Genomic DNA, 13326 nt, shown 5'->3' with positions numbered 1-13326 from the left:
CACAGTTTGGATCATTTTGATAAACAATGCAAGCAAAGGAACCATCGTATTGACAAATCATAGGTATGTTTGGCAGGTTTGGGGTAAGCAGGGTGGGAGGTTTGGGTGTGTGTATAAAAAAAATCTGAAATTTAAACTTTTTAATGATAAGGCCACATGAAGAATCTTCCAGCTGTAGGTGTGGGAGAGAGCCAGGTGGCCAAGTCACCACCGACTCACAAAACAATCTGCCTAGGTGAAGAAGCAGGAGTGGGGCATATCCGGGCCCCTCACATGTCCATGTCTCCTGAGGATGTCTTCAATGGCACAGAGTCAAATCCATCTGGTGTCCTCTGAAAGAAAGACAATGATTAGGAATGGCTGGCACCCTTGGGTCTTCTTCCACACCTATCAGGGAGAAACAGAAAGTAGGGGCTGAGAGGGAAAGAGCCATTGCAAAAAGGCTAAAGAATAGGAAAACTAGTTGGTAGGATAGAAAGGGTGGAAGGGTAAAATTCCCGTTTTCAATAGCTACATAGAAATGAGAACTCTTATCAGTATTCATGTTTTCTTCCTTTTTTTCAAGGATAACTTATTAGTCAAAGGAATTAGAAAAGCCAATGATAAAAGTTGTTGGTTTTTTTTTAAAACCCTTAACTTCTGTGTATTGGCTTATAGGTGGAAGAGTGGTAAGGATGGGCAATGGGGGTCAAGTGACTTGCCCAGGGTCACACAGTTGGGAAGTGTAAGAGGCTGGATTTGAACCTAGGACCTCCTGTCTCTAGGCCTGACTCTCAATCCACTGAGCTACCCAGCTGCCCCCCCAATGATAAAAGTTTAAAAAGTTTTAAAATAAAAAATAAAAGCTTCTTCCCTCTTCAACCTAAATAAAATGAAATCTTCTGAACCTTTATAGTGTGTCCCTCCCTTCCATTCTCTATTTGCCAAGTTCCTGGGATTGACTAGAAAAAAAAATTTCCTACTAGAAAAAAAAAATTTAAAACTAAGCTGGGGGAGATAAAGGGAGCTGCCTAGCAAATCGAGTGGGATTCAGGAGTTCAGACCTTCCCAACCTCCTCCATTCTTCCTACCCTTTCCAATCCTCTCCCTCCCCTTCAATCCATATATTTGCCTCAATTCCATTGACTGTAAAATGGGGATAATAATTTAAAGCACTTAACACAGCCCCTGACACATAGTAGGTGTTATATAAATGTTAGCTATTATTATATATTTATGTATACACACATGCTTTTAAATCACTTGGTGCAGGGCAGGAATGAGGCCACTTGAAAAACTATGGAAGCAGCTCATGATGGCTATGCTTCCAGCTTGGCTCGGTGCCCAGCCATACAATGCTGTCTGGTGCTCACCTTTATGAGCATCAAGCTCACCCACCCACCCACAGACACCTCATCCCTCCCAGCTCAGAATCACTCATGTCAGGAGCATCAATCAGCTCTACCTCATTGCCCAGGGCGATCTGGCCAGGATCCCTGGGGGATGGCACCCTCTGCCGGCCAAAAGAAGGTGTCTCGTTCCCTCTAGACTGTTTTGGATGAATTTGTTAAAAGCCAAATTGTAGCCTAGTAATTATGCTAGTTCACCCGAGAAAGCACTAGCTTTCCACAAGGTTACAGCCAACCCAATTAAAATGAAACCCTCTCTGCAATATCATGACATGTTTCTAATATGGGCTGGCTTGTTTACATTTCCAGAAGGAGTTGGCAAGTGGTTTGCCTATGAGAAAAAGATTTCTGATTTAGGGCTGGATGCCCAAACTGCAGCTAGGGGAGCTCCAGGGAGGGAGTGCTATGCCCAGGGGGCAAATTGAAATGAGGGATGGAGCCAGAGCGATATTGGGATTACCACACCGAAGGTTTACAGCTGGAAGGGACTCTCAGGGTCATCGGGTCCAACTCCTTCTTTTTACAGATGAAGATACTGAGACCCACATATGCCTTTGCCCAAGGTCATAAAGGTAGAAAGCAGAAGTGCTGAGATTTATCACTCCTTCCACTGGAGCATGCTAGGCATTGCAGGAAAAGCACTAAACTTAAATTCAGGGAACCTGGGCTTGAATCCCAACTCTAACACAGCATTACAGTCATTGACAAATTACTTAGGCTCCTTGAGCCTCAGTTTCCTCATGTGTAAAATAGAGATAATAATAGCTTTATTCTCTAATTTAAAGTAAGGTCAGTTTTGTATAACTCAGTGGAATTGTTTGTCATTTCCAGGAGTGGAGAAGGAAGAAGGGAGGGAGACAACATGAATCATGGAACCATGGGAAAAAATAAAAATAAAATAAAATAAGGTTGTTTTGAGGAATGTGCTTTATAAAATTTAAAGCACTACATAAATATGGGTGATGGTTATTACTGTATCTATAGAAAAGTTCAATGATATTGGAATGAAAAAAAATGGAGGCAGAAGTAGGAGAAGTAGGGTTGGAAATGTTAGGTGCAGCAGAACTATGGGTCACTGAGGAGTTCTGAACCACTCAGCTTCCCAAGAGGCTCATTCCTTCCTAGGACTGGTGCTGTCCTCTGTCTAGTTTTGGCATATGCCTTTGGCACTGTGCCAGCCTACCTTAGAAGTGAACGACCTGATTTTCCCAAAGAGTGACTTTTTGCTGGTGAAAATGAGATCATCCTCTACATCCTCGCCTTCCATGATGGCACAGCTGTCAGCAGCAGGCAGATCACAGTCTTTAAGGGTGGCATTCATTACCAATTTGGAATATTTGTACTCCAGTCTATGAAAGAGAAGGACAGGAAATCACATCAGTTTTCGTTGATGACGTGTAAGTGAACTGGTCTAGAAACAGTCATTTCCTAGAAACAGAGTAAGGGAAAGTGGGTTACAGGCTGGAGGTGGCAAGGTTGGCTCTCATTCCAGTGATCTGTTTTCTAATGGAGGCTGACTCAGTGAATTTCAAAGCACAATAGAAATATAACCAAATGCAATGGAAGTAAAAAGAATTCAGAGTAATAGCAAAATGAAAAATAAACATGTCCTCCACTTATTTTCATTTGAGGATTTCCAACTATTCAATTTCTAACGCACTCCTGATGGTGATGGCCAATATCATAATCCTCATTTAAGAGGCATAAAGATAGAAGTTAAGTGGTTAGCTTTAGATTTACAAGGTTGAAGCCTGGTGCAGGAAAAGATCCCAGCAATTCTGACTTCTGAGAATGGGATGTTCCTCCCAGCCACCCAGCTCTATACCCTCTACCTTTATACTCCATCCCTCTACCAAATATCTTAGTCACGTACTTTTGGTTCTTTTTCCAGAAGTAACAGGTCATGACAGTGAGAAGAATGGCAGCACAGGTGCCTGCAGAGATGCCTACTTTGAGCCAAAAATCCATCGTTTTGCAGATGGTGACACTCTGGTCAGGCAGGGAGATGCCTCCTGTACACAGCTTCGGTTCTCGCCACACATAAGTGGTTCTCTGTTGGGGAGGGAAACAAGGAATTTAGCATCAAAGCTTTACTATGCCTGGATTAGTGAATACTCAACCAGGAGACTTTACCTGGATTCCGGCTACACAGCTACTGATGATAGCATGGTAGTCAAAGCTGGAACAAAGGGGGCAAGCACTCATGCTCTCCAATAGGAAGTGGAAGGTGCAGCCATCACAAGTGCCATCAGAGCATTTCCTAGCAGGAGAGAGAAAGGAAAGCATTATCCATGGTGGAAAATCCTGGCGCACAACCCTTGTCATAGGTTCTCCGATTTATTTATTTTTTGTTTGTTGCCCAAATCCTCCATATTTCTCCCAAACTTTGATTCCCTCTTGTTAACATGGAGGTCTTGATCATTGGTGGCCAGCTTTAACATCATTGTACACAAATAATATATATCATAGGTGCCTCTTCCAATCCTATGTTGTCTCCTCTGTTTGGTGTTACCCACTGTACCCCAACCTCTTTGCCCATCAAGGTCTCTCCTGGCAGTATGATGCTCACATAGCCTCCCTCCTCAGCCACTCATGCCCTTCTACCATTTTTAGCTCCCTACTTAGTAGATTGATTACAGGATGTGGCCACTAAGGGTGAGTCTTCAAATCACACATGTAGGTAGGTCCTTTACGGATGGTATCTCCCATCCCTTTGACAATGGCTGGGAATCCTCAGTCTGTCCCTGTCCTCTTTAAAGAACCAACTAAATAGAGAGAGAATTTAGAGACAGAAGCTTGTGATAGTCTGTGTCAAACAAATTAGTCAGAGCAGCATGATCTATAACCATCTGCATTTGTAGTGTGACTGTAGAGGATTGATTTAATTTCTTTCATTGGTACAGCCCTTTCCTCTGTGAAAGCCCTTTGAAATCTGACTCCAACCTACCTTTCCAGGCTAATTAGATATTATTCCCTTTCATATATTCTACAGTCCAGCCAAACTGGCCCTTTAGCAGTTCCTCATCCCATCTCTCATTCCTGAACCTTCACATGTGCTGTTGGCCTTTCTTGGGATGTTCTCCTTCATCTCTTCCCTCAAAATCACTAGGTCCCTTTAGAGCTGGACTTGAAGCCTTTCCCAATGCCCATAGCCGTTAATATTGATAACTACTTTCCTGAGAGTGTCTTGTATTTATTTGCTTCACATATATTTTGTACCTATGTGTGTTCATGTTGTTTCCCCTAAATAGGAAGTTCTTTGAGGGTGGTGACTATTTAATTTCTGTCTTTCTGTCCCCAAGACCCAGCTCAGTGTGTGGTACATAATAGGTGCTTATAATACTACACATAATATATTATTATATCATAAATACACAATATATATTATATAATACATGATATATCATATACTATACTGTATCATAATAAATGCTTTTTTGATTGATTGGTTCCTTAGTCTGTTGAGGGTTCAGGACTCTTTGTACCCCCAAGGACCCCTGAGGAAGTCCAAGGTGCCTTCCCCCTACCTTCCCTTTAACCATCTCCTGAGAGATGGAGGAAATAAGTAGTTCAGGAAAAGAATATTCTCTAGGCTTCAGGGCTCCCCATTTTTATGCTTACACTGGCAACGAGAGGCTTCCAGGGGCAGGTTTCAGTGGATTGCATCTGACCCGCACTGTGGTTGATCTCCCAGAAGTACAGGATTGTGTCACTTCATTAGACCTGCAAAGGAATCCAGACCATTTGGAGGAATCCACAAACACCTGTGGGTGCTCCTGAGGAGTAACCTGGCAGGGAACTAAGGCCCTCTGCTTGGGTTATAGGACACAAAGGGAGAAAGTACAGATGACCTTGGTTTGTTCATATTTAAAAGGGGAAGGGAGACAGATTGGGAGCCTCAGGAAAGGGGAAAAGGATGAGTTAGTTAGAAAATCAGAGAGCTTGATGGTAAAGCATATCCTCCCATCTATCAGCAAAGAAGTGGTAGAAAGCCTGGGGGCAGCTAGGTGGCCAGGTCTAGAGACAAGAGGTCCTGGGTTCAAATTTGACCTCAAACACTGTGTGTGACTCTGGGCAAGTCCCTTAACTCACATTGCCTAGCTCTTATCACTCTTCTGCTTGGAACTAATACACAGTATTGATTCTAAGAAAAAGGTATGGGTTAAAAAAAAATACCCCTCTGCAGAGCAGAGGCAGAATGAGGCATACATTTTCAGACATGGCCAATATGTTAGCAGCATTATTTGATTCTTTCTACTTCTACCCTAGGTAGCTAGCACAGTGCTTGGCACATGGTAGACATTCAAGAAAAACTTGTTGTTTGACTGATATGGAACTGGAGAATCTTTAGATTCTCCTTTAAAGAGCCTTACAGAGTCCATCTAAGCTTTCCCTCCTGCTCCAGGACAGAAGAGCTCCAAGAATAATACAGAATTCCAGAAGATTCTGGGTCAGTGGACTGTAGACCTTAATTGTACTTTATGGGCAGATGCTTCACAGGTCACAGTAATTTCATGTTTTGATGTATGGCCAAAGATGGATGGATGGATGCAAGAGAACCCTCTAACTCACCCATGGACAGTTATTTATTTAACAGACCTCTGAATAGTGCCTCACCTGTAAAAGAAGATCACATCAGGTAACCTTAGAGTTTCAGAGGGAAAAAGGTCAGCTGGGGAGATGATTCCATCTAGGTTCATATTTGTTGTCACTCCTGTCAAAGCAAAGCCCTCCAATTAATTCTCAGCAGGAGCCCAAGCTGAGAACTGCCTCATTCCTCTCAGTCCTGAATCTCACCAGGTTTTGCAAACCCAAACTTATCTTATCCCTGGAGGCAGCAAACAAATGGGGGGAAGGTCCAAAAAGGAACAAAGAAACACGGGGAATCAGGAACAGAATTAGAAATAGAATCCACAAATTCCCATGCCCAGTCTGAATCTCTAACCATTGATGCACACAGTCTTTTTCTTCATTCATTTCCTTCTTCACTAGTTCATTCAAGTATTTATTGAAGGTCTTCTATGTGCTTAGCAGAATTTTGGGACTTTTCATCTATACTCGAGACCTGGCTGACTGTGTCACTCACCTACAAGTCGATCAGCAAGGCTGACGGGCTGTGAGGAGACTCCAGCCTTATAGCCTGTCACCTCAGGGGGGATGATGACTGACTGACAGGCATAGGATGTGATGGATTTAGAGAAGCCTGAATCCCCCTCAGGGATCCGGATGTCAGTGACATTATCTGTGCATGAAGCCATTTTCTTACCCTGGGGAAGAAGTGAATCAATGGTTAGGGGAAACCTTCAAAGGAGAAGAGGGGACAAACTGGTTAACATCTAAGATTTCAGTTTTTCTGTGGTCCAGAAGAAGGGAATGACTCATTTCAGACTTAATTACAAGGGAGAGAGAAGATGAGCACCCAGTCCCCCGTGTCCGGGCTTTTGAGACTCTACATGGGGCATCCTCATCTTTCTGTGAGTAAGAGACGTTTTCCTTGTAAGATGGCTTGAGATCGCTTCAGATTTGAGGTTACTCTATGGGTTGAGACTTGTTCTGAGTTGCCTCTATCTTTTCCTCCTAGCCTATACATGTGTATATGTATGTATATTTGTGTGTGTATATATATATATATATATGTATGTATACATATATATAAACATTTTCCCACTAAAAGTGACACATCATTGGAGAAAATGCACTGAGATGATGAAATAATCCCCTTATTATCTGCTGAGCTAGAGGAGCCAATGACTCAGGGAACCTTTTATTTTTTAAAAAAATATTTATTTAATTAATTTAGAAGATTTTCCCACAGTTACATGATTCATATTCTTTCCCTCCTCAGGGACCTTTTAAAAGGAAAGACAATCTGTGGGTCTGAGACATTCATGGCAGGGAAGCATAACTAGGTGGTACAGTGGATAGGGTGCTGAGCCTGGAGCTGGGAACATCTGAGTTCAAATGCAGTCAGACACTTCCTAGCTATGGGACCTTGGCAAGTCACTTATCCTCTGTCTGCTTCAGCTTCTTCAACTGTAAAATGGCAGTAATGATAGCATCTCCCTCACATGGTTGTTGTGAGGATTGAATGAGATCATACTGTAAAGCATGTTACACAATACCTGGCACATAGTAGGCACTTAATATATATTTTGGAGGTAGCTGAGTGGCTCGGTGGATTGAGAATCAGGCCCAGGGAAGGGAGGTCCTGGGTTCAAATTTGACCTCAGACACTTCTAGATGGGTGACCCTGGTCAAGTCACTTAACCCCCATTGCCTAGCCCTTACTACTTTTCTGCCTTGGAACCAGTACACAGTATTGATTCGAAGACTGAAGGTAAGGGTTTAAAAAGAAAAAGTTTATTCCTTTGCTTTCTTCTTTTCCCACTCTGGCACCCCAGTGATTGCTCTCACAAGACAGCTAGAATAGGGGTTCTTCAACTAGCCAAGCTGGTAGCTTGATCCCTGACTACATTTTCTGCTCTGTGTTTCCTTTCCTGAGAAGACAATTAAGCATCAACTTCAAGGTGCATGTATCTACTCTTAGAAGTGACCTTAAAATTGCTATTATGAAGTAACTGGTAAATAAAATATCTTTATAAAAAAAGAAGAAGTGATCTTGTGGGTTCAAGAGAACCAGAGATACAATACTTCCTAACTCATTTGGATCAAAGGAAACTTTTCCACTAGAGAAAGTGACCACTGGTAGGTGAATAACTGGGACTTATTTGAACAATGCCGAGTCAAAATGAAATGTGGCTATATCTTTTCAGAAGACTCAGGAACTGTTTTATGCTTTGTTGTGGTTTAATGATCAGCTTCCCAGAAAAGACTATACCAGTAGTTCTAAGTCACTAAATTCTGTTTTAAGTTCATTTTTATTAAATTGATTCTTGTGAGTATTCTGTATTAGGCACTTTTTTTGTAGGAAGGAAATAAATACCTGTCCCATACCTGATTCATATCATACATATATTGAGTACCTCTCTAGTCCTCCTTTTTGGGTAAATCCTAGATATGAACCAAAACCTCTAAGCTATAAGTAAATCAGTCATGGACTTCTGGGGTAGAGAGTTAATTAGGTGAAAAGAGTGGGAAAAGGGACGCTTAAGTCTCTTATTAGCAGCAGCTCCCCCAGGACTGAACCTGGTCCAGGGATGCAGACCTGTGCCCAGAGCAGAGGGACCCCTTCCTAGAGAAGTGTACTTCAGCCTCTGTGGGCACATCAGTGCTTAATTTTTTTTTAATCCTTACCTTCCACCTTAGAATCAATACTATGTATTGGTTCCAAGGTAGAAGAACGGTAAGGACTAGGCAATTGGGGTTAAGTAACTTGCCCAGGGTCACACAGATAGGAAGTGTCTGAGGTCAAATTTGAACCTAGAACCTCCTGTATTTAGGTCTGCCCTAAATACCCAGCTGCCCACAGTGGTTAATTATTAGAAACATATGAAAGAATGGGCATAAGAAGGCTAAGAGACTTAGTCCAGGGCCCCACAAGGAAATAAACCTCAGAGGTGGAATGTCAAGTCTTCCTGACTCTCGTGACTATAAAATGAGGGGTTATATTCGATGACTTTCGATATCCCTTTCAGCTCTAAATTTATGACTCTGGGATCCTATGTCATATTGATTCTTTTGCTGTTGTTGAGTTGTCTTCAGCCATGCTTAACTCTTCTTGATCCTGTTTGGAGTTTTCTTGGCAAAGATATTGGAGTGGTTGGCCATTTCATTTTATAGATGAGGAAACTGAGGCAAACAGGGTTAAGTGACTTTCCCAGGACCACCAAACTAAGAAGTATCCAAGAATGATAAATGTTGGAGGGGATATGGGAAAATTAGAACATTAAAACATTGTCATTCTGAAGAGCATTCTGGAACCACATCCAAAGGGTCATAAAACTATTCATACCCTCTGACCCAGCAATACTACTACTGGGTCTGTATCCCAAAGAGTTCAGAGAGAGGGGAAAAGGACCTACTTGTATAAAAATATTTTTAGCAGTTCTTTTTGTAGTGGCAAAGAATTGGAAACTAAGGGGGTGCCCATCCACTGGGGAGTGGCTGAACAAGTTGTGATATATGGTTGTAATGAAACACCATTATACCATAAGAAATGACAGAGGTATCAAGTGATAATACTTGTATCACCCAGTGGAATTGCTTGTCAGCTCTGCGTGTGGGGAGGGAATAGGGGAGGGAGAGAAAATGAATTTTGCATCCATAGAAAAATATTTAAAAATAAAAAATTTTAAATAAAAATAAGAAATGACAAACAGGATGAGTTCAGAAAAACCTGGAAAGACTTATATGAACTGATGCAAAGTGAAACGAACCGAACCAGCAGAACCAGGTAACAGAAATATTATATGATGATCAGCTGTGAAGGACTCGATTATTATCAGCAAAAGAAGGTTTCACGATAACCCCAATGGACTTATGATAAAAATTGCTATTCCCCACCCAAAGAAGGAACTGTTGGAATATGATTACAGATCAAACCACACCATTTTCCACTTTATTTCTTTCATTTGTTGTGTTTTTTTAAATTATATGTGTGAAATGTGTCTTCTATCATGGCATGGGGAATATGGAAATGGGTATTGCCTGAAAGCACTGGCATAAACTATATCAAACTATATTACTGCTAGGGGAAGGAGGGAGGGAGAGAATCTGAATCATAAGATGTCAGTAAATAATGGTCAAAAATGGTTTCTGAAAGTAATTGGGGAGGTGGTGAATTTAAGGCTAGATTTGAACTCAGGAAGATTAAGATACTCCACTCAGCACTCCATCTATACTGTACCACCTCGCTGCCTCCATATTGCCTCTACTAAGCAGTAGTAAACACAATATTCGAACCCAGGTCCTCCGTCTCAAATACATCCCCCTTCTTTTTACAGAAAAAGAAAACAAAGTAGGTTAAGGATCTTGCTCAAGGTCACAGGGAATAAGAAATGGAGAACCTTAGCCTTTGGACTACAAATACGGATTGTGTGATTCTATCACTCATTGTGGCTTTCAGTCCCAACCTTGTGTCCTTGGCACATTTTAGTAGCACGTAGTACACATTACTGAGAATTGTGTTAAAAGGACAGAGATGAAACCCTTTCCAGATCATGTTCTACACCAATGCAAGATTTTTCCTTATGTGTATATAAATTCATGTCTTGCTTCCTTCACAATTCTTTAAAGCCTTAAAAAACCTCCTAGCAGCTACCAAATGAAGCCCACATTTCTTACCTGGTATTTAAGGCTCGACTCCAATTTTTTGGATTTTCACAGTACTGCCCTACTCTGGCAAACTGGATTTCTTAACCCTTTTCCATTCATGTTTAGTGTTTTATTGTCTTGAAAGCCTTTGCTTGTGCCATAACCAATGCCTTAAATTCTCTTTCTACCCCCTCACCCCATTCTCTGCCAAATTCCTAAGAATCCTTCAAAACTCAATGAGCTTCGGGGCAGCTGGGTAGCTCAGTGGAGTGAGAGTCAGGCCTAGAGACAGGAGGTCCTAGGTTCGAATCCAGCCTCAGACACTTCCCAGCTGTGTGACCCTGGGCAAGTCACTTGACCCCCATTGCCTACCCTTACCACTCTTCCACCTAGGAGCCAATACATAGAAGTTAAGGGTTTAAAAAAAATTAAAAAAAAATCAATGAGCTTCAGCAATGAAATGATCTGGGACAGTCTTGAAAGACATATGACATGGAAGGCTATTTGCCTCCAGAGAAAGAACTGTTGGAGTTGGCTGGATGGGGATCAAATCATAATATCTTTCACATCGGGGTATTTAAGTTTTTATTTGGGGGTTTTGGTTCTGTATGAGTGTGCTCTTACAACAATGACCAACATAGAAGTGTGTTTTGTGTGGTAATAAAAATGAAATTAAAAACAAATAAACAAAAAAACTCAATGAACTTCCAGGGCAGTTGGGTGGCTCAGTGGATATAGCACCAAGCTTGGAGTCAAATCTGACCCTAGATACTTCCTAGTATGAACAAGTCATCTGATCCCAATTCCCTATCATTTACTATCTTCTATCTTTTTTTTTTTTTAAAACCCTTACCTTCCATCTTGGAGTCAATACTGTGTACTGGCTCCAAGGCAGAAGTGTGGTAAGGACTAGGCAATGGGGGTCAAGTGACTTGCCCAGGGTCACACAGCTGGGAAGTGTCTGAGGCCAGATCTGAACCTAGGACTTCTTGTCTCTAGGCCTGGCTCTCAATCCACTGAGCTGCCCCCTACTATCTTCTATCTTAGAACTGATAGTACTGATTCTAAGTCAGAACCTAAGGGTTTAAAAAATTTAGTCAATGAGTTTCCTAAATCCTGGGCAGCTAGGTGGCATGGCCAGTCAAGAAGACTTGAGTTCAAATCTGACCTCAGATACTAGTAGCTGTATGACCCTGAGTAAGTCACTTAACATGTTTGCCTCAGTTTTCTCAATTGGAAAATGAGGATAATAACAGCTCTTACCTTCCAGAAGTTACAAGGATCAAGTAAGACAATATTTTTAAAAAGCACTTAGCACAGTGCCTGACATATACCAGGTTTCATATAAATGCTTCTTCCTTTTTTGCCCCTCCCAAATATCTTTAAATGATTTTTCCTTTTCTGGAACCCCAAATTGCACTTTATTCCTCTCTTGTGCACTTATTTTATACTATCTTGCATAGCTAGTCTTTTATACATAATGCCCTTTTACTAAATAATAAACTCTATGAAAATAGGGATCACATCATACTCATTTTTATATCTTCTTCAGCATCTGGCTTAATGCTTTGCATTTGGGCATTTAATCAATGTTTATTGAATTCTATTTTCAAAAACAGTTGAAAAAAAAAAGATAACCCCAAAGTTTTAATTATTCAAGAAAAGAAAATGTCCTGGAGGGAGAAAGTGCTTCCCTATTTTTTTTCTGGGCCATCAAATATTTAGTCCCTCTCTGATCAGCAGACTTTCCCAAGTTTTCTCCCCACAGATACACTTGCAGACATTTTACCTGATTTCCACAGAGGCTGAGGGTAAAGTGGTGGAAATATTTGAGCCCTTTGGAAGTAAAGCTTGGTCCCCCAGACAGAGAGAGAGGATTCGCCAAGGCTGAGAAATCATAGCTGAAAGTTCTGGCTGCATTGGTGATGGAGAAGGTACAGTCGTTGAAGCAGAGTGAATGGATCTGCAGGAAGGAATGGGGACAAGCTCAGGATGTCAGGCCCTCCCGGCACTGATTTAGAGAACAAATCAGAGCTCTTCCAGGGAAGGCTGGGAATAGAACCCAAACAGGCATTTTTCCCCAAAGTAAACCAGCCCAGAATAAGAAGAGGGAGGAGCAAGTTTGAATAAGGACTGAATTGCAATAAAGGGCTGATGATAATGAGTGATCATAATCTCTATCCTTGGAAAATGAAACTCTCTCAAAATAGAATTTTCATATTTAAGATGTAGCTTCCTTGTTTTATAGCAGAGGCAAAAGAACCAGAGGTAGGCTGGGAGAAGAGAATAGGAGTCTCCTCCTGACCCTCAACTCCATCCCCTTTCATCATCCATGACTCACAGGTGATTTGCAGGTTTTCATAACAGAAGTGCTCTGGCAGACAGCCCAAATCTCCTATTTCACCTCTCTTCCCCCAGTTTCAGTTCCGAGGTTTCTGTGAATGGACTGACCACCCACCCACAGCTTCTCTCTTTCTCCTCGCTCCTTTTTAAGGAAGCCATTCAGAACTCAATAGCCAACAGTAATCAGCATTAATGGAGCATGTCTTTTCATCCACATTTGAGCCTGGATACCATTCGGTGCCACGGCAAGAGAAGGATGGATGTGGTAAGAGACCCCTCTGTGCCTTAGGAGACAGTGATGGTAATTCTCCCCTCAAGAAAAAGTTAAGATTCTCAAAAGTGGACTGGGAAAATTGTTATAAAATCAAGCTGGATTAGACTT

The 13326-nt window shown here is 41.6% G+C and overlaps 1 protein-coding gene across 1 annotated transcript in view; it reads right to left on the bottom strand.

Annotated features, from left to right (window-relative positions):
- Window positions 1-269: 269 nt before the first annotated feature.
- Window positions 270-13326, bottom strand: part of ELAPOR1 (endosome-lysosome associated apoptosis and autophagy regulator 1) — a 99445-nt gene continuing 86388 nt past the window's right edge. Inside the window, 8 exon segments of the mRNA XM_044675930.1 lie at window positions 270-332; window positions 2572-2737; window positions 3262-3440; window positions 3522-3648; window positions 5010-5111; window positions 6006-6102; window positions 6475-6655; window positions 12391-12564. Coding sequence (XP_044531865.1) covers window positions 270-332; window positions 2572-2737; window positions 3262-3440; window positions 3522-3648; window positions 5010-5111; window positions 6006-6102; window positions 6475-6655; window positions 12391-12564 — 1089 coding nt within the window.

The sequence above is a fragment of the Gracilinanus agilis genome, chromosome 4 (assembly GCF_016433145.1).
Source record: "Gracilinanus agilis isolate LMUSP501 chromosome 4, AgileGrace, whole genome shotgun sequence".
In the NCBI taxonomy this organism is placed as follows: Eukaryota; Metazoa; Chordata; class Mammalia; order Didelphimorphia; family Didelphidae; genus Gracilinanus; species Gracilinanus agilis.
This window is presented reverse-complemented; position numbering and strand designations above follow the sequence as displayed.